General features: G+C 42.9%; 1 protein-coding gene across 1 annotated transcript in view; it reads left to right on the top strand.

Moving 5' to 3' along the window:
• The first annotated feature begins 3,678 nt into the window (after window positions 1–3,678).
• rspry1 (ring finger and SPRY domain containing 1) overlaps window positions 3,679–22,225 on the top strand; it is a 34,583-nt gene continuing 16,036 nt past the window's right edge. Inside the window, exons 1-5 of the mRNA XM_055648547.1 lie at window positions 3,679–4,490; window positions 13,423–13,475; window positions 17,776–17,888; window positions 19,340–19,466; window positions 22,110–22,168. Coding sequence (XP_055504522.1) covers window positions 4,093–4,490; window positions 13,423–13,475; window positions 17,776–17,888; window positions 19,340–19,466; window positions 22,110–22,168 — 750 coding nt within the window. The 5' untranslated portion in view covers window positions 3,679–4,092. The remainder of the gene's footprint in view (window positions 4,491–13,422; window positions 13,476–17,775; window positions 17,889–19,339; window positions 19,467–22,109; window positions 22,169–22,225) is intronic.

The raw sequence follows: 22,225 nt of genomic DNA, 5'->3' as shown, positions 1-22,225 counted from the left end.
AATATCATTTGCTTGAGAAGAAGTTCAGGATGATAGTGCCTTTACGTAGGTAGTTGGTGAAAGTGCCTCACGATGGGAGAGATGAGTGAACCAAGGAATCTTGGAGAGCGTGGTCTGTGTTGAAAGTGGTGGAGATGGGAAGATGCGACTGGTGGTGGGACTACATTGAAGGCACCATTGCCTGTCCCTAACCTCCTCCCTCACCTCCGGGCTTACAGTGGGAGAGGGGTTTACTTGCACCTTTTCCGACCTGGTCTATTGGAGACAGCTTTTGATTAGTAAGGGTGTCAGGGGTAACGGGGCAAAGGCAGGAGAATGGGGTTGAGAGGGAAAGATAGATCAGCCATGACTGATGGCACAGTAGACTTGATGTGCCGAATGGCCTAATTCTGCTCCTAAAACATGATGTGGCCTCTTGTACGTCGATGTGCATAGACTAGACAACCACTTTGATAAACACTTGCGATTTGTTCACAAGGATCTGCTGGAGCTCAGTTGCTGAACATTTTAATTTCCCTTCCAATTCCGATACCTACCTGTCTGCCCTTGGACTCCCCCACTGAGAGTGAGGCTACACCAAACTTCTCATGCACCCATTCAGCAATTCCCCTTCTCCTTCTGCTCATTTCTTTTCTCTCCGTATTCCTGAAGCGAGGAGAATGTGGAGGAAGTATGGACAGGGGGAGGGTTTTGTTGTTACCTAAAATTGGAGAATTCAATGTTTATAACGTTGGGTTGTAAGCTACTCAAGCAGAATATGAGGTGTTTTTCCTCCAGTTTGCAAGTGGCCTCACTCTGATAATGGAGGAGTCCCAGGACAGAAAGATCAGTACGGGAATGGGAAGACATGTTAAAATGGTTAGCAAAATGTATTGATGTTACTTTAACTCTTTATTGATCAACTTCCCATTAAACTAAGTCTGGGACTTGAGGATTTGTGAGCAAAATCCTGGCGTGCAATTCAACGCGGTGCTGTGGGAGTGAAGTATTGATTAGATTTGGTCTTTTACATGAGGTTAAAATTAGTTCCCGTAAACCCACTCTTTCAAGTTTGTAGGTTGGTTACCAAAAATTGGAGAATCCAATGTTTATACCGTTGGGTTGCAAGCTACCCAAGAGAATAGTTCCTCCAGTTTGCATGCGGCAATGGTGGAGGAGTCCAGGACAGAAAGGTCAATATGGAAGAGGAGATAAAATGGTTAGCAACTAGGATATCCAACAGATATCCAACAGACCTTGACGAACCGAGCGCAAGTGTTCAGTGAAATGGTCGCCTGGTCTATGCATAGTCTAAGCATAGACTAAATTCTAAAGCTGTGTTGCCTTTGGTTTGGAAATGCTAAAGCTGTGTCGCCTTTGGTTTGGAAATGCTAAAGTCGAAAAGGCACAACAGGGGATGTACTTCCTGCGGCAGCTGAGGAAGCACAATCTGCCACAGGCATTGATGGTCCAATTCTACACAGCCATCGTAGAGTCTGTTCTCACCTTCTCCATCATGGTCTGGTTTGGCTCAGCCACCAAGCACGACACCTGGAGGCTGCAGCGAATCGTCTGATCAGCAGAGAAGATTATTGGCTGCAACCTTCCCTCCATTGATGAACTGTACACTGGAAGGGCCAGGAAACGAGCGGGCAAGATCATCACTGACCCCTCGCACCCTGGCCACAAACTCTTTGAATAACTTCCTTCTGGAAGATGACTCCGGACTGTCAAAGCTGCAACAGCCAGACATAAAAACTGTTTTTATCCACGAGTAGTTGCTCTACTCAACAAGCAAAGATTTGTAGCCTTCCTTTGATCTGGTATTTTGTTGGTTCACATGCTTGATCAATGGTGTTTTATCATTAATGTCTTATTATTATTAATGTTTAGTGTTTTCTGAGTCATTCGTAACTGTCACTGTATGTCATGTTGTTACTTGTGGGCAGAGCACCAAGGCAAATTCCTTGTATGTGAATACTTGGCCAATAAACTTACTTACCTACTTAAAGCTGTGTCGCCTTTGGTTTGGAAATGCTAAAGCTGTGTTGCCTTTGGTTTGGAAATGCTAAAGCTGTGTTGCCTAATTAAAGTTGCCTTGCCTTCTATATAATTAAAAGTCTAATCTTGACTACTTCCTGTTTGCGCTTTATATTGATTTTAGAAAAAAAACACTATCACGTACGGCTGTGATTCATGGACATCTTACTCAGTCCCCCTCCTACCGAGGATTTTTCCCATCGAAGAAAAATAAGAGTTATTAGTGTTTGAAAAATGTTGAGATTCTCTCTCCTGTCAATCATGCCATGAAGGCCACGCCCCTTCTGGTGGGAGGGGGAGGGACTATAAAACCCAGAAGTGTGGGCATGGCAGTCTCTGCAAGATGGAGGAGGGCGAGGTCATGACTCGCTGTCTTTAGTGGCCTTGCACCCTGCTTGAAATGGTATGAAACTGCACTTAAATTTGGTGGCCTTGCACCCTGCTTGAAGTGGTAAGAAACTGCATTTGAATTTGGTGGCCTTGCACCCTGCTTGAAATGGAATTTCAAGGAATAGTCATGTCAACTGCCAGCCCACCAGCCGTGAATGAGTGAGCTGCCAGCACAACATGCTTGAGTAACCGAACCACCAGCCCAAGAATCCGTTTGGCCCACAATGTCCATACTAGCCCACTGGAAACTAGTCCCTTCAGCCCACAACACCCGTACTAACGCTCCAGAAAGACCCCCACCCCCCACCACTTGGCCACCAATATTGGAATTGGTGGAGAGGTGGAATATTGCGTTGGGGGACAAGCCCTCCTGTGTGATGCTGGGACCCAACGGGTCCCACTTAGTCTAGTGCTTAATATAGTTGACTTGGAGCATGTACTGGTGGATGAATAATTGTCTAAATGTGGTCAGGTCTGCATAATTTTACATGCAGGAACAAAGCTAGGAGCCAAAGCAGGATGGGAGAGGTTAGATGCGTCAATAGTTTTGTGGAGATGAAGTAATTGGTAGCACAAATAAGATAATTTAAAATGCCTTGGGTTCAAAAATTAATAGCTGGATCAAGGTAGTTTTGCAGAGGTGATGATGGATTGGAAGATAGCAAAGGCAACCCCACTACTCAATGGGGGAGCAATGAATTACAGTAAAGATACCTCAAATCAGTATGGAAAATATATATATAAAATTATATTTATGTGGCAAAAAGGATGGAAAGGCAATCACAATATTATTAAGCAAAGACAACATGATTGCATGGAAGGGAAATTCGGCTTAACAATTGTATATTGAGTTATTTTAACGGTGCAAGCAGCAGATAAAGTGGAACTAAGGTAAGTGATAAAGTACAATGCAGTTGGTGTCCCTCGTGGGATATTGTTAGCATAAGCACCAAAGATTCCCGCATTTGTGCATATCTTCAGTGTAAATCAGCATCTACAGTTGCTTACAATAAACTATGTTAGCACATATTGAGAATTGTAAATAAACAGAAGGAAGCAGTCATATTTGGATGGCTGACCCCTGACTATTGGAGTGATGTGACTCCAGCACTTTGTGTCACTTTTTTTGCAGTACATTTCTTTTTTCTTTCCCCCCTCACTCATCTTCTTCCAGTTGTGTGTAAGATACCTTCAAAGGATGGGATTGAATGAATGGCGGGCTGGGGCGGGCGTGGCGAGAGAAAGCCAATCGGAGGGGGCTGAAGCTCGGGGCACGGCGCGGGCCTTTTCCAAATAGACGGCGAGCGGTGGCGGCGACACCGGGCTTCCCGCTTGTGGGCGGCGGCGACGACGACACTGAGTTTCCCGCTTGTGGGCGTCCGCTGGAAACCAAAGGGAAGCGACACGGCGGCTTGTTGATCACCGTAAAGCGGTGGGTGGAGGCGTTTCCTCAGACTCCAGCGGGGCGGGGCAGCGGCGGCTGTGTTGCAGCTGGTGATTTTTTATATTTAAAACAATTAAAGCGATGGCGGCTGCGGCGGCGCCCGGGCCGTCGGTGTCGGTGTCGGAGCTAAGATGGCGGGCGGCCTGGTGCCCCGGAGCGGGAGTCCGCCGCTAGAGCCGCACTGACAGGCCGGCGCCCGGGACAGGATGGTGACGCTGTCGCGGCGGCTGCCTTCCTAGATGATCGTAGCGGCCTGGACCATATTCCACGCCACTCGGAGCCTGGTGCGAGGGTTTCTCCTTTCCCGAGAGCCGCCCGGCGCTGCAGGCCGCATGGGGAACAGCTGCGTGTGTCGGGAGGACAGCGACGCCGGCGAGAACGCGGCGCCCCCGGCCCAGCGCTGTCACCAGCCGCCCCCTCCTCCGCCGCCATCCTCGTCCTCTTCTCATCATCGCCAACATCACCACCCCCTTCACCAGCATCACAACAACGCCGAGGGCGAGCCTAGGAGCCGCTCCCGGGAGCCGGCGAGGCCGCCCAGGAGGGGTCGGGGGCCCCACGAACCTCGCAGGAAGAAGCAGAACGTGGACTGCCTGGTGCTGGACACGCTGGCTGTCATTCGCACACTGGTGGATAAGTAAGTTGCTTCGCTCTCTCTCTCCCTTAACTACCTGCAGTCGAGCTCCCACTTTTCCTCAACCCCTCCCCATCCCGCCACCTTATTTTGCATCTCGAGGGTGATCAACGGCCCTGAGGAGGTGGAACAAAACGTAAGAAGTTCCAAGTACTGTATTTGGGTCGAATTTCGGGAAGTCTGACTGCCTTGAAGTTTTTCCACACATCTTTTATGTCTAACTTTAGGGTTGGGACAGACGGGAGTTCTGTCTTTACACCCGGAAGGATTGAGTCGCCTGTCAAACTTCTATTGTCAATTTTAAGTTTTAACTTTACTGTATCGGGTTGGCAATGGCAATACAACACAGCCCAGGTTTACCCAAGTGCAATTTAGAATAATTGAGAAAGGGATAATTGAAGAGGTGAAAGTCATTTTCTCTTATGTAGGAGCCACCGTTTTCGATTTCTCAGAAATGCTTTATGGGAACTTTAATGGAGTTATGATTCATTAATGATGAGTAAAAGGCTCCACCCAATTGTGTACATGAGTGAACTCGGATCTGATCAAACTCGCATCTGCACTGGTATGTTCTCCAAGCCCATTTTATTTGTGAAAATGCAAATTGTGGAAGAACCTAGCAGGTTGAACAGGGGATGTTTCGGATCGGTACTCTTCTTTGGATCTTTTTAATTTCTGATAGGACAGTAATAATAAAGAAATTTAAAACTTATTGTTATGCAAATTGTGGCATTCATGATTTTAGTGACCCCAATTGCCAATTTGGCATTTGTGAATTTGTGCCTTTTGCCCAGTAGGTCAGGCAAAGCGAGAAACATGTCAAGTCAATGATTCTTCATCAGATTCAATATTTTCTTTTTAATCAGAGTTTCAGCACATGCAGATTTTTGTTGAATTTCTACTTGAGTTAACAGAATTTTATTATGAATGCAGACTTAAATAGTTTATTATTTATTTACAAATTTGAAAATATGTAGAGTCATGCAGCACAGTAATAGCCCCTCGGCCAAAATGACCATCTCAAAACCCAGTCCTAAATCCCTATACACCTTTCCTATTCATGTATCCGTCAAAATGTCTTTTGCATGCTTTTGCCTCTGCTTCAACTGCTTCCTCTGGCAGCTCTTTTTTTTTTTTTTTTAAAGGTCAATGTGTGCACAAAGGTGAAACTAGATGCCATATTAAAGAGATGAATTGGAAAAGGAGATGGATATTTAAGAGTACAGGGGTATGCAAATATTCAAAGGCTAGCTTAATCAGAATGTTTTTCACAAGGGCATAATCCAACACTTACTTTGAGCATGTGAAAGAGTTTGTGTGAAATGAAAATAACTTTCAAGTAAAAGCGAAATGTTGGCTGGAAATGTGAAATAGAGCATGTTCTGGAAGTGCATAACAGGCCAGGTGGCATCTGTGAAAGATGAAATGATTACGTAGAACTTATACCTGCACTTCTCTCAAGCCTTCCAAAACTGGAATAGTGTTCCCTGGACCTTACTTTTCTCCACCCAAACACGAAATTCAATCACGAGTTCCCATATTTTCTATTACAATATCACCAATACACACATATCCTTATGTTTAACTATTGTAAAAGTATTTTTTTGCTACAACTGTAGTCCTTGTGCTTCTCTCATTTACTTAAATGACATTTGCTCCCCTTTTCACTTCCTTTGCAGCTGCAAGAGATGTAACACCTGCCTTTTTATTTCTTCCTTTTCCAAAGCATCTTCAAATAAAATAACAGTTTTCCTCTAGTGCTTGCCATTTAGTATGCATTGTTTACAATTGACTGTGCTGCATTTAATGTTATGATGTACATTTTGCAATGTGGCGATCTGGTACAAATTGTTCGACTGAGTTGTGGAAAACATCCATTCATTCTCAAGAACTTGAGCTTTTTTAGGTCACTTTATTTCTTTTTCACACCCTGACCATGGAATCGTGCTTTGTTCTAATGTAGCTGCAAAACAATGAAATATTTCGAGCTGAACACTTTTACACAAATTTCAACTACTTGAGATTAAAAAAATATTTTCATTTCCCAAGACTTTAATTTCCTAATTAATCCTATTATCACCCCAGATATCTTTCGCTGCTCTTTTCTTGTTCCTGTCTTCCTTGTCTTCTACAACTTAAAACTTTATTAACTTGCAGAATTTATTTGTTTTATTTCGGATTTCCAGCATCCATATTTTTTCTTTTTCCTCTTCTGTTCTGCCACGTATTTCACAAGATGCAATTGAAAGAATCTGCAGAAGTCGTCTCAAAAGCTCCGTCTACTAGGGAGTTAATAAATCATGATGGTGGTGTTGGGGCTCCTGAAGAGCATTAAGGTGGATAATCTTCAGAGCCTGATGGGATCTATCCCAGGTTATTGAGAGAGGGAGGGGGCTGCAGGGTCCTTGAAGATCTTTATCTTCTCTAGCCACAGACAAGCTCCTGGTGGACTTGCCAATATTGTTATTGGAGAGTAGCCAATATTGTTACTTTGTTGAAGCAACGAAATGGATAGAATCGAGAAATTATAGACAGGTGAGCCTCGCGTCATTAGTTGGGATGCTACTGGAGAGGAAGGAGTATTCCGAGTAGGATTTTGTTGCTTTGTTAGAGCATGATATAATTAGGGACAGTGAGCATGGCCATTGTCTGTGCCAGGTCATATCTCACGAACTTGGAAATTTTTGAACAGGTGGTGAAGATATCTAGTGGATGTCTGTTTTTATATTGAGGAGTTTGATGAAATCCTTCAAGTTGACTGATCCAGAAGATTATGATGCGTTGGATACATGGTGACTTGGTTGTTTGGATTTAGCAAGGGTAATTCATAGAAGGCAGGATTGCGACGTTATTCTCACTAAAGATGTAATGATTTGGGCATAATTGTAAATGGGTTGGTTAACAACTTTGCAGACAGAACCATGTAGAGACCTCCCGTCTCTCTGCCCACCTGGATACCCCCTCTTCCCTTCCCTCCCTTCTACTGCTACCCCCTCCATCTCACCGGTGACCCCACTCCACCCTGAAAGATGTTGGCGACTATGGGAAAGGAAGAAGAGGAAGAGGTTGAGGTGGAATGGGGAACAGACAAAGCGACAGTCGACAGGTAGAAGTGGCAGCTGATGAGAGGCGAGGGAGTTCCACGGTGACCAAGCACATCCTATCGGTGGTAGCGGCCTGAAGAAAGTGCTGTATTCGGGGGCTACACCATGAGCTGCAATAACAGTAATTTCCCCCCACCCCTCTCTTTCCCCCCCCCCCCCCCCCCCCCCCCCCCCCACACACACTTCCCAATGGTCTGCAATGCTAGAGTAACTCAGCAGGTCGGGCAGCATCTCTGGAGAACATGGATAAAGTGGGGTTTTGAGCCGGGACCCTTTAGGACACAAGAGATATTCCATAAAGGTCCCAAACCTGAAATATCATCTATCATGTTCTCCAAAGATGCTACCAGACCAGCTGTCTCACTCCAACACTTTTGTCATTTTTTTTAGTAAACAAGAGCCTGCAGTTCTTTGTTTTTCCATGATAAAAAAAGGCGTATGATATCCTTGCCAGGATAGGTTGGGGCATTGTGTATGTCAGGAAGTTATATGGCAGCTTTCTAGGGCTCTTCTTAGGCTATATTTGGACTATTGTATGCCATTTTGGTTGCCCTATTTGGTTGCCCTATTAGAACAAGAATGTGGAGGCTTTTGATAAGGTGCATAAGAGGTTTACTACAATACTGTCTGGATTAGACGAGATTAGCTGTGAGAAGAGATTGGACAACCTTGGATTTGTTTTCCTCCTGCTTTACCTTTGAAATGTTGCATTTACCTTGCCTAATCTTTCATATTTTTCTAACAAGTTTGTGCTACCTTTTTCCTGCATTGAATTTCATCGACTGTCTGCATTTCCTACCCCTCCAGTTTCTTCCTTTTCCTCCCTCCCCCACCCCTTGAGTCTATTACTATTCTCTCAATATTTACAATGCTCCAAATTATGTCCTTGCACATGTCAACGTTTTCTGCAGTGTTCCCAAGACATTAACAATACAATACAATACCATTTATTGTCATTTGAGCCTCAGTGAGGCTCAAACGAAATTCCGTTTCCACAGCCATACAAACAAAGACAATTTCCTACAGACATACACACAATTTAATTCACACAAACATCCATCACAGTGGGTTCTTTTCTCTCCCCTGTTCTCCATTTCTCTCCCGATATCCAAGCCCCAGGCGGGCGATGCTAAGTCCCACGCCCATTTTAGGCCGTGCCGGGCGATGTACGGCCCCGCTCCCGGTCTAAAAGTCACAATGTTGGAGCCCCTGGCGGGCACTGTAATGTCCCACGGCCATGAAGCCGTGCCGGGTGATGTACGTCCCCGCTCCGGGTCGTTCCAACCCCACGACACGGGCTGGAGAAGTCGCGTTGCGGGAGCTCCGGAAAGCGGTATCTCCACCCGGACCCGCGACTCCCGGACCTGCGGCTGCGTTGCTGGAGCCTCCGAGCCCCAGGAGTCGAGTCTCGGCAGCGAGTCACCACCGCTCCCCACGCTCCAAGGCCGGCCAGCCCCATGATGGTGAGTGCTCCGCAGTCTCCCGAGCTCCCGGGTCGTTCAGGTTGGAGGCCGCTCCACGGTGCTAGGCCCCAACGACAACGGAGACCCGACAGGGAAAAGGTCGAGTCTCCTGGACAGGGAAGAGATTTTAAACAGTTTCCCCCTCCCTCCCCCCACATATACACATTTAAAACCAGTATTAAAAAAACACCAACACTACATTTAACTAGACAAAAAATAAAAAAAGGCAGACAGGCTGTAGGGGCCGCTGCAACGGGTGAGTCATTAGAATGAGCAAGAGGCTTCAATAAACTAGTAAATAATGAAAGTAAATCTATCGGATCACTCGGGGAATGCATATATCAGATGTACTGTTTTTGCCAGCCTACCTCATTTGTAAAAGCAATCAAATTAATGATATGTTGTTTAAGTCAATAGGTAGCTCTCGTTTCTGAGGTAGAGTCTTTGCAGCTGAAATTTTTAAATGGAGGTATTGTCAGCTATTGGGTTGAAGTATGTAACCCTATGATATTCTTTCAAAAAAAGAGCACATATTAGCTGGAGTCTTGACCAATTAGTTGAAGAACTTGCAACATTACATGTGTGCTACGCGGGAATAATATTTAATTGGTGGGCAAGCTCTTTCCGGATGTCCCCAAGTGATATGATTAGTGATGTATTAGCAAAGCTTTTCTATTGTAGGGAATCTCTGGTATCTTACAATAGTGATATTATCATGCAGGGTGGAACATTGTATACAGCATCAAGCAATGAGTTTCTGTGGGGCATCTGAAGAAATTTGAAGATACCAAATTGAATAAAAAGCTTGTGTCAGTAGCAGTGGAATATGTTTTTAAATCTGCTTGTCTCACTAATGTATTTTTAAGGATTGAGGTGCATTATCATTACCATTGCATTATACCACACCCTCTAACACAGCTAGCCAACACAAAATGCCGAGCAAACAAACCACTTTGTTTACTAATTTGGGATGCTCTGGCTATGCCAACCAACAACTATAAGCAAGGTAGACACAAAATGCAGGAGTAACTCAGCGGGACAGGCAGCATCTGATTCCTTCTCTCCACAGAGATGCTGCCTGTCCCGCTGAGTTACTCCAGCATTTTGTGTCTACCTTTGATTTAAACCAGCATCTGCAGTACTTTCCTAAATAACTATAAGCAACTGATTTAAAGTGAAGAATTATCACACATCAAACAATGTGAAAGCAAACTTGAATGTGTCACTGAGTTGCCAAGACAACATTGTTTTTTAACGTTAGCTTATCAAAGCTGAGTTTTGGGTTTATCATTGTCATGTGTGCCAAAGTATAGTGAAATGCATTGTTTTGAATGCTGTCCAAACAGATCAGTTATACCATACATAAATACAAATCAAACTCCAGTGCATTAGGTCGAGCAAAGGGGAAGTTACAGAATGCTGAATATAGTTTGTGGCATTGTAGCACATAATTTCCTTAGACAAAGTCCAATGTCCACAATTGGGTGGAGGTGAATCGGACAGTACCCTAGCTTGTGGAACGACCATTCAGAAGCCTGATAACAGAGGGGAATAAGCTCTGATGATGCACACTTTCAATGAGTCTGATGCACTGATGATGTGTCTGATACACTTTCAATGAGTCTGATGATGCACACTTTCAAGCTTTTGTATCTTCTGTTGACAAGAGCGAAGAGAAGAAGGAATGACTAGGGGGTTAGAGCCAAACTTTCCATGGTTAAGGGAAGAGGGACATATTACTGCTAGGGAAGAAGCATATTACTGCTCAGTTCACTTGCAAATAGGCCTTGGGGGGCACACTGCTGAGACCCCACATCTTGAACAAACCAACAGAGATGGCTGATATTTTGAGTTTGCTGAGAGAGTTTTTGTTTCTCTTCAATGATGTACACATTTAAATTTTCCATTTTTAAATGTCATTTAATTTAAAACAGTGAAACACAAAATAATAGACATTAAGCGATAAACAAAAAAAGGAAGCATTCTTCCAGATCAAAAACCTCCATGAAATATGTTTTTAAATCAGTGAGAATGATTCTCTACCATAATGCAAGAAAACCTCTGCTCATTTGTCCCAACCATTATCTTTGTGAAATTATAGAGCCATACAGCGTGGAAACAGGCCCACTGGCCCAACTCGCCCACGCCAACCAAAAAGCCCCAACTACACTAATCCCACCTGCCTGCAAGTGGCCCATATCCTTCTAAACCTATCCAATCTGTGTGCCACTAAATGTTTCTTAAATGTTGCAATAATACCTGCCTCAACTACCTCCTCCAGCAGCTTGTTCCATACACCCAACAGCCTTGATATAAATAATATAAAACTTGCTCATGATAGCCGTTACAGGCATTCTACATCAATGTGGAGTAACCAATGAATGTAATAGATTAGGCATGTGAATTTCTGTCTTGTTTGGAAGTGCTGTCATGTCCCTGGATAAGTGGAAGGAAAGAAGTATAGGAACAAGTATAGCACTTATGGTTGCAACTGAAAGTGCGGGGCAAAACTGTAGGGGGTGGAGTAAGGTTTGAGCAGACCTTGGAGTCGTGGAACAAATTGTCCCTGCAGAAAGAGGGGCGAAGACTAGCGGATATATGACTGGTGGCAGGATGCCTTTGGACGGGCAAAAAGTGAAGGATCATATGTTGGATGTGGAAGTTAATGGGATGTCAGGTGAGGACGTGTAGCAGGGGAACGGTAGGCAAAGGATGCCAGAGTAGATTTGGAATGAACCTACTCTGGGACTCTTTCCCATAGCCAACAAAACAACATGCAAGTGTGCATGCCTGCACCTTCGTAGAAAGTGGGAAAACTTAAAAGAGAAGTTATTGAGAGAAGTTATCCCATGCAGCTCGGGATGTTAATGGAAAGAATGAAGGGAAACTGGTTGTGTTATGTAGTACAAGACTTGTGCAGGTGATTTGCCTTCCTCACAGTTTAGCCAATAGTTTGCTTAAACGTAAGTATGCTTGAATATAGTTTGCTCTTGTTATTTTGATTACCTGCAGCATAGATGATCATAAACATACAGCACAAAATATCTACACTGAGCGGCAGCCACTTATTTACACTAATCCTGCCTCTTAATCCCCTTTTTATTTTTGCCCTATTTACAAATGAGCAATGCCACCTCTAGATTCCAGTCTTCGCCTACACACCAGCTGCAATTTATAGTGGCCAATGAACATTCAACTTGCACATCTTCGGGATATGGGATGAAATCCTCATGGTCATGGGGAATATGCAAATCATATGGACAGCACCTGAGGTCAGGATTATAACTAGGTCTTTGGTGCAGTGATGATAATAATGAGAAAACCATATCCCTTTCTAGTTTAAAGGGAAGGGGAAGAAATGAAGCACATACAATATGTATAAGCCTTGCTATGAAACAGACTTGCCCATTAAATAGAGGTTCATATTTTAGGATGTGAATTAACTCTGTGATATTGCACTGCTCCAAGATTTTGGTGTTGATTCTGTTCAGTAAAATTAAAACCTACTTCCCATTGATCCAGGTGCTCTCTCCAGCAACTGAACATAAGAAGGGTTTTGACCCGAAGCATCGACCATTCCTTCTATCCAGAGATGCTTCTTGGCCCGCTGAGTTATTCCATTTTGTGTCTATCTACAAAGCTAACACATGTATCAATAGTCAAACTTGTGATCTCATTGACATTGGATGGTGTCTTTTCAGATCATAAACTATATGATTTACATTAGGTGTAAAAAAACATATGCTGATGATTAGGAGATCTGACATGTTTATTCTTGGAAGTAGAAGGATGATTCATGTAATTAAATTGGGGATGAATTCGTAAGCAGAGTTGTGAAATCTGGGCTGTCTGGAAAGATAAGTAAATATATTAAAAAAAAACATTTAGTTATGTACATCTTTAAATATGAAATGCATTTCATCTGTGACATTTGAAAGTGTAATGCTGGCTAAATGCTCCAGTTCCCAGTTATTTTGTGTTTTCATTTCCATTGCATCAATTTGGATTACAACAATTTTCATTGTGGCTATCTGTAAAATGCAAATGGTTAGTCATGATTTGGGATGCACCTTGTTGATTTTTTTTCCCTGAGAGCCAATATAGTCACCGTCTGGCTGAAAATACATGGTTAGTGACAAAGAATTGATTGCATTTGATCAAATAAAGTCTATGTATTGTAAAATGCAGATGATTCATTGTTAATTTAATCAGTACATTGTACAGTACATTGTACAATACAGTCAATAAAAAAATAATCTTGTGTAACCAAAAGAGCTTCCGTTAAGATTTGTTTCTGGCTTTCGATAATTCCTGCAGATTGTGACTTTTGGTACAATATGCTGAGTAACTTTTTTTAATTTCTTTTAGTGATCAAGAGCCTCCATATTCAATGATCACCTTGCATGAGATGGCAGAAACAGGTAAGTACTGAACTTAACTAAATAAGTCACTAACTTCATGCCAGCTGAGTTGAAAATGAAATAGCTCATTTAATTGCTTATTGCTAAGTACACAAAATAAAACTATTAAGTTCAAAATTCTAGGTGACGATCGCAATTATTGCTATGAACCCAAATAAAACACATGGATCAATCAATGTCTCTCAAGAAGCATTATTTGAATGCATTCTCAATTTTCATAAATACCTCTCCTTTTCCCTCCTCTTTGGACAGGGGCATTAATGCTGCTTGTGGTTTCACTTCAGTAATAAAACAGTTTTTTCCCGCAAAAATAGAATTGAAACTGTAGAGCATTCAGCTTGTAACATAAATTTGATACATGAGATTTAACAAAATATACAAAACTTCAAAATGCTTTCAAACTGCCCAATAATGTGAACTTGGTTCTGAATGATGGTCATGCTGGATTTAGTCCTATGCACAGTAGATACGATTCAACAGTATACAGTGGCCTTCATAATGTTTGGGACAAAGACCCATCATTTATTTATTTGCCTCTGTATTCAACAATTTGAGATTTGTAATAGAAAAAAAATCACATGTGGTTAAAGTGCACCTTGTCAGAATTTAATAAAGGCAATTTTTATACATTTTGGTTTCACCATATAGAAATTACAACAGTGTTTATGCATAGTCCCCCATTTTAGGGCACCACAATGTTTAGGACTCAGCAATGTCATGTCAATGAAAGTAGTCATGTTTAGTATTTTGTTGCATATCCTTTGCATGCAGTGACTGCTTGAAGTCTGTGATTCATGGACATTACCAGTTGCTGAGTGTCTTCTCTGGTGATGCTCTGCCAGGCCTGTATTGCATGCCTCTCTTCAGCATATAAAAGGCATGCTCAATTGGGTTCAGATCAAGTGATTGACTTGGCCACTCAAGCATTGACCATTTCTTTTGCTTTGAAAAACTCCTTTGTTGCTTTAGAAGTAGGTTTGGGATCATTATCTTGCTATAGAATGAACTACTGACCAATGAGTTTTGAGGCATTTGTTTGAACTTGAGCAAATAGGATGTGTCTACACACTTCAGAATTCATTATGCTACTACCATCAGCAGTTGTATCATCAGTAAAGATAAATGAGCCAGTACCTTCAGCAGCCATACATGCCCAGGCCACAACACCCCCACCACTGTTTCACAGATGAGGTGGTATGCTTTGGATCTTGAGCATAGAAACATAGAAAATAGGTGCAGGAGTAGGCCATTCAGCCCTTCGAGCCTGCACCACCATTCAATATGATCATGGCTGATCATCCAACTTGGCATCCTGTACCTGCCTTCTCTCCATACCCCCGATCCCTTTTGTCACAAGGGCCTCATCTAACTCCCTGTTAAATATAGCCAATGGACTGGCCTCGACTACCTTCTGTGGCAGAGAATTCCACAGATTCACCACTCTGTGTGAATCTGTGGAAGCAGAATCCTTCTCTCCTCCATACTTTGCTCTTACATCACTCTGATACAAGTTAATCTTCGTCTCATCTGTCCACAAGATCTTTTTTCCAGAAATGTGGTTGCTCTTTTAAGTACTTCTTGGCAAATTGTAACTGGGCCATCCTATTTTTGCAGCTAGCCAGTGGTTTGCATCTTGCAGTGTAGCCTCTGTATTTCTGTTCACGAAGTCTTCTGTGGACAGGGGTCATTGACAAATCCACATCTGACTCCTGAAGAATGTTTCTGATCCGGACAGGTATTTGGGGATTTTTCTTTATTATAGAGATAATTCTTCTGTCATCAGCTGTGGAGGTCTTCCTTGGCCTGCCAGTCCCTTTGCGATTAGTAAGCTCACCAGTGCTCTCTTTCTTCATAATGATGTTCCAAACAGTTGATTTTGGTAAGCCTGAGGTTTGGTTGATGTCTCTAACACGGCAGTTTTTTGGGGGTTTGTCCGGGGGTCATGAAGGAGTCAAAAATAACATATCAACTTGTTGAGCCTATTTTTAGGTACATACCACACACAGTATTTTGTTCACGTATGTGATTACTTATACGCACACAAACTGTGTGTTGTCAACCATGTCTGCCAAGAAGCGCACGCATAGTGAAGCATTTCTCAAGTTCGGCTTCACAAACATTGTTCAAAAATCCGTGGTCAAGCCACAATGTGTTATCTGCGGCAAGGTTTTGAACCACGAGAGCATGAAGTCGAGCAAACTGAAGATCCATTTGGAGTTTTGTCACTTCGACCTGGCGGGGAAGGGCGTGGACTATTTCAAACTAAAAGAAGCCGCACTCAAGGGTTCCCGCATCGATTCGACGGGTCACTCACTGCATCGTCAAAATGAAGCAGCGCTGGAGGCTTCATACCGGATTGCTTATCGAATCACACAGACTAAGAAACCTCACACCGTCGGTGAAGAGCTTATCAAGCCATGCCTTCTCGAAGCAGCGATGTTGGTGCTGGGGGAACAGCAGTCAAACAAGTTCAGGCAGATTTCCCTTTCGAATGACACAGTCAAAAGTCGAATCTCAGATATGAGTAATGATATTCTGCTGCAAGTAGTGAGCGCTGTGAAGAGCAGTCCAGTGTATTCACTGCAACTGGACGAGTCAACAGATGTTGCTTCATGTTCCCAACTGCCAGTCTGCGTTCGTTACCTCCACGGAGAAGCCATGAAGGAGGAGTACCTTTTCTCGGACCCATTGGCCACTACCACTCGAGGAGAAGATGTGTTCAGAATGCTGGAAGCCTTCCTCATCAAACATGAGCTTGGCTGGGAACGACTTGTCGGGGCGTGTACAGATGGGAACCTTCCATGGTCGGATGCAGATCCAGCTTCAAAGCCTTCGTGAAGGATGTCGCTCCCCATGTCTCCTTCACCCACTGCATGATACATTGCCATACTTTAGCAATGAAGACTCTCCCTCCTGGTCTTCGAGCAGTGTTTCCAGATGTGGTGAAGTTTGTGAACCACATCCGAGGAAGCGCACCAAACTCAAGAATCTTCAAAGTGATGTGTGAAGAAATGGGCGCCGATTTCACTGTTCTGATATTCCACACAGACGTGCGCTGGCTTTCGCGTGGTAAAGTTCTCAATCATGTGGTTCAACTTCGAGAAGAAATAGTGCTGTTCTTGGAGAAAGGGTGTACCGAGAGGAGAATCAGCTTCATGAAAAGATGCAGGATGAACTGTTCGTGATGAAGGTGTTTACTTAGCTGACTTCCTCACTGAGGTGAACTTCTTGACCCTGTCACTTCAAGGAAACCTCCCAATGCTACACACTGCTCGTAACAAAGTTCAGGAGGAAGATTCACCTTTACTAGAGAAGAGTCCAGGACGATGACACGACTATCTCCCCTGAGATGATGACTCTCCTGGATGCTATGCCAGATGCTGAATGCCACTTCCACGAGGCGATCTCAACCCACCTTCTGGCAATTAGTGAAGCCATCGAACATTACTTCCCCGGACTGGACGACCGCTCTCATTATGAGTGGATCATCCGACCCTTTTCCGTTGAAGATGTTGCCATCAGCAATACTGACGTGGCTGCGAAGGTTGAATTTTATCGAATTCGTGAAGATGCGCAGCTCAAGAGTGACTTCATGGAACAAGAGCTCGCCATGTTTTGGCAGAAAGTGAAGGACAGTCCTGTCCTTTCGAAGAGGGCCCTGTCCCAATTGGTCCACTGTGAGGCTGGATTCTCAGCCATGGTAACTCTGAAAACCAAGGGCCCCCATGCACAACTGTTTTTCTAATGCGATTTTTCTATCACACAAGGTTTCTTGTGAACACAACTGTCAAGTTATAGCAAACTATAAGTGCAATTTTTGTCTTGGTATTTTACAGATGTGTGTTACAACTGATGAACTGTAATGTGTTCTGGGGTTTGGAGTGCAAGTTGAAATTTTCTTCTGAGCACTATCCTTAAACGCTTTACCACATCACTTCATTTGTTTGGCATTAAATGTTATCCTTATGTTGCTATCGTTCAATAAATGGTGTAGATTTGAGGTAGATGATATTGTAATTAGTTACTTAGATGGTTAAAGCGGCTTTAATTTGAGTTAATGCTGTAATTTGAGTTAATGCTGTAACTTGAGCAATGTTGAGATTTTTGTAATAAACATTTTCTGTGTTTCTAACCATTTAAATTGTAAAAAAACCTTAAATGTCTGTTTTTGGGATATGTAATTGAACAAAGTCTCCCATCGCCCATTGAGTAATTAAGAAAAAAAGTTGAAAATAGACTTTGTTAAAACATGCAATCATTTCATTTACATGGACTGAGTTGGGTTTTGTTTTACTGACAGATGAAGGCTGGCTGGAAGTGGTGCAGTCGCTAATCAGAGTTATCCCTCTAGAAGATCCATTAGGGCCAGCTGTCATTACATTGCTGCTTGATGAGTGTCCACTGCCAACCAAAGTAAGTAGTTCCCGACCAATTTGAATATCCTCTACCATGTTCTGTGTGGAAGATTTGATTTGAAAGTAATTTGGTGTATACAATGACATTTCATGAAATCGTAATTAACCAAATCAAAGTTAATAAACTTTGAATCCAGTTTCTAAAGGAAACTATGTGCAGCCACTTCCCGACGTGTAAATTCGCACATATGTAAACAGTTTTTTAAGCCCACTGCAGAATTTCCAAGCGGTGTGCTACTGCCGTTTGCAGCCGTTAAGTCAGGACCCAGCATGTTTAGAGAAGTGGGGCGGGCAGGTTTTGCCATGATCCGAGGGTTTAATAAAATGAGAAACACAAGTTTAGCAACAGGAGGATGGTGAGAGCTTCCCGTCACTTCATAGATATAAAAGCGATGTCCAGACTCGCTGCTTGTCCACTGTTAGTATGACACTGGGCGGGCAAGCAAGAAGGAGAGAGGCGGGGGAGATCGACTTCTGGCAGGCTCGCCATGGCTGAGAACTACAAGGTAGAAGATGTTGGCAACTCCGGGGATGGAAGAGGGGCAGGTGGAGGGGGGAAGTGGCAGAGTGGACAAAGCGACAGCCGACAGGAAGAGGCAGCAGCATCAGCGGGAGTCACAGTGTTGCAAATGGAGAGGAGCCCCATTATGATCAAGGCCATCTTGTTGCTGGCAGGCGGCATCATGCTGGCTGCCCTGAAGAAATCGCCAGTGCGAGGCCACACTGCTGTGGCCAGCAAACCTCTTTGGATCTTTTTTCAAATATTGGCGCTGATATTAATATTACCTGTAAATAATGCCTGTCTATAATGTGACATGAATTGCCTGTTACCAAATTTTCATGTGTACAGTAGTACTCTAGGTGATTGGGATAATCATTCTCTTTCCACCTCAGTTGGTATGTAACTACTGTTTGCAATGTGTATTCCTGAAAGTTGACAATTTTAAAAGTAAACAGCATGGTGGAAAAAATGTATCAAATAACATGCAAACTGGACTAACATGAATAAATAAGATGCAACAGAGAAAACAAGTTGTGTACTCAGTAGGTCAGGAAGCATCTGTGGAGGAAAATGAGCAGTCAGCATTTTCAGGTCAACCGTTGATCTGGGCTTCAATCGACAGACAGTTGATGTTTCAAGAGATCATTTATCTCTCTCTGATCACACCACAGATGCTGCCTGACCTATTGAGTTCCTCCAGTATCTGGTGTTTTTTGCTTCGGCTTCCAAACATCTGCAATTCCTTGCCTCCATAATCGCGACCACCCCCACATTCCTTCCTATAAATTTATCAGGCGCAAATTGGCAATGACTTGTTTGAGGAGACTGAGATTTTTTTTAATGATTATAGTCACAATAGCAAAGCATTCCATGGAAATTATTTTGTTGATTTATTTAAATGATCCAAAATTGAACAATATCACAATATATACATATCTTTTTACTAGGATGCATTACAAAAACTATCAGAAATGTTGAATTTAAGTGCATCTTTAGCAAAACAGGATGCTTGCAATCCAGCTAAACATCGCAACACCACTGCCGTACTGGGATGTCTGGCTGAAAAGCTTGCAGGTATGGATGCCATTTTTAATCGTTTTTGCATGTGGTGGAGAGTGTGGATGGTGCTCAGCAGGGATGCACGAAGTCCACAACTTGGATTGTTACTCTGCTCTCTTCCATTGACACAATAGTAGAGTGTGCTGACCCTATCACTGTGAAATCCAGAATGTGTGGAGATTAGTGCCATCCAACGGTGGAAGGAAAGAGTAAATTGTAAAGGAACCAAATGCCAGATATCAGCAATTCACTGTGCGTTGGGATAGCCTTAAGCTTTCATTTTATGGATTAGCCATGATCAGAGTACTAAATTGAACTTTATTGAAATCATATCTTTATTCATTATTTGCCTTTATGAAGAGGGTAAGAGTGAGAGTAGATGTAGAGCAAATTGTTTGTTGGTTATTACTGTAGAATGGATACTAATGTTATCCTGTACTTGCACCATTTAAAGTAATGATTACCAGTTGTCATCATTATCTGGCCTAATGCTTTTTACTGCACAATAGTATATAATGTCACATACTGATGATGTTTGATATTATGTACACAATATTTGTAGGGACACTCCGCCACAGGGATGTACTCATATTGCATATGTTAATATGTTCCAAAATGGTTGTGTTGGTGAACTGTTGGCTTTCCGCAGAGACCGTTCCCTCTGTAACTTCTTGGCTAATTTGTCCCTTCCCACCCAAACCACGCCCTCCCTTGGCACTTTCCCTTGCAACCACAGGAAATGCCACACTTGTCGCTTTACCTCCCCCCTCGACTCCATCCAAGGACCCAAGCAGTCTTTCCGGGTGAGGCACCTCCTCCAAACTCATCTATTGCATCCGCTGTTCTAGGTGTCAACTGCTCTGCATCGCTGAGACCAAGCACATGTTTCGCGATCACTTCGCCCAACACCTCCACTCAATTCGCATTGACCAACCTGATCTCCCGGTGGCTCAGCACTTCAACTCCCCCTCCCCCTCCGAATCCGACCTTTCTGTCCTTGGCCTCCTTGGCCAGAGTGAGTCCCACCGCAAATGGGGCACCTCATATTTTGCTTGGGTAGTTTACACCCCAGCAGTATGAACATTGACTTCTCCAATTTCAGGCCGTCCTTGCTTTCTCCCTCCTTCCCCTCCCCTTCCCAGCCTACTGTCTGCACCTCTTTTCTTCTTCTCCCCTCCCTCCCACCCCCCCCCCCCCCCCCCCCCACCCCCCCCCCCCCCCCCCCCCACATTAGTCTGAAGAAGGGTCTTGACCCGAAGCGTCACCTATTCCTTTGCTCCATAGGTGCTGCCTCACCCGCTGAGTTTCTCCAGCATTTTTGTCTACCTTCAGTCTTCACCATGGCTTCTTTGTTTGAGTTCTGTTTAAATAAAATTCTAAGTTTTAAAAAGCTGGTTATAAAAAAAATTCAACTGCTTATGTTTTCAGATAGGGTCATTGCTTAGTGGCATATTTAGAACATACGACAGTATAGCACAGGACCTTCAGACCACAAAGTCTGTGCTTATCATGATGCCAAATTAAGCTGACCCTTCTGCTTCACATGACCAATATCCCTCTATTCCCTAATATTCATGCACCTATATAAAAATCCTCTTTCACACCACCATTGTATCTGCTTTAACCACCACCTTCGGCAGAATGTTTCAGGCACCTACCACTCTGTAAGAAAAAAATAAACATGCCCTGCACATCTTTTTAAACCTACTGTCTCTCACCTCAAAACTTTGTCTTGTGGCATTTGACATTTTCTCTCCGCGAAAAGGAATTTGACTGTCATCCCTATCTGTGTGTCTAATGAGTTATCAACCCATCTACATTTTCATTAATATCTATATATCAAAACCGATATCCCAATATTGATCCCTGCAGAACACCACAAATCACAGATCCATGGCCAAAATAGTACCCTTCCACCACTACCCTCTGTCTTCTATGGGTAAGCCAGTTTTGAAACCCATTGTAATATAATTACTTGGTCACCACCCTCCCATCCCCAACTATCATAGTTACAATATCAATATGATTAATTCATTAAATGATCTGTGAAATAGCCTGGAAAGCTACAATGGTTCTTGCCCAGTGAAAACTGGTTAACCGTTGCAGTTTGCATTCTTGTTAAGGCACAGATGGGGCAATAAATGTCTTTCAACATCTGTGATGCAATGTATTGTGCTTCGGGAGCGTTGTGGAAGAAAAACATCTGATTTGTTTTCTCAAAGGTGTATTTTCTGTTTTCACCATTGCTCATGTGGAAAAAATACTGCATAAGCCCTTTCCAAATTGAAAACTTCTCTTTTATGTGTATGTACTATTAAGTATTTTGGAGTTTCTCTTGAATTGACCCATGAGGGGCTGCAATGGGTATTGTAAAAGCTTTTTGAAGAGTTGAAAACATAATTTCTGGGTTTATTGGTTACCTTATTAATCAGAATTATGGCTAGGTAAAGAAATAGTTTAATGCTACCTAAAATAGTTTGATTCTCATGCGGTGCTTTAATTTAATTAGTAGATTTGTGAACGTGTGCCATTTAAAAAAAAAATACAAAGAATGAATTATTTTTCATTTTTAATCACAATTATGGCTAATACCCAATGATAATCTCTTAGATTTTTGTGATGAAACTGCTTCTTTAATTAAACTTCCAATATTTATAGGTCCTGCCAGCATTGGTCTTCTCAGCCCAGGCACCTTAGAATATTTACTGGAAAGTTTGGTGAGTGTAAATGATGTATTAGCTTTTTAAGAACCAAACAATCTCATAGCTAATCTA

Source organism: Leucoraja erinacea, chromosome 17 (assembly GCF_028641065.1).
Source record: "Leucoraja erinacea ecotype New England chromosome 17, Leri_hhj_1, whole genome shotgun sequence".
Lineage (NCBI taxonomy): Eukaryota > Metazoa > Chordata > Chondrichthyes > Rajiformes > Rajidae > Leucoraja > Leucoraja erinaceus.
This window is presented reverse-complemented; position numbering and strand designations above follow the sequence as displayed.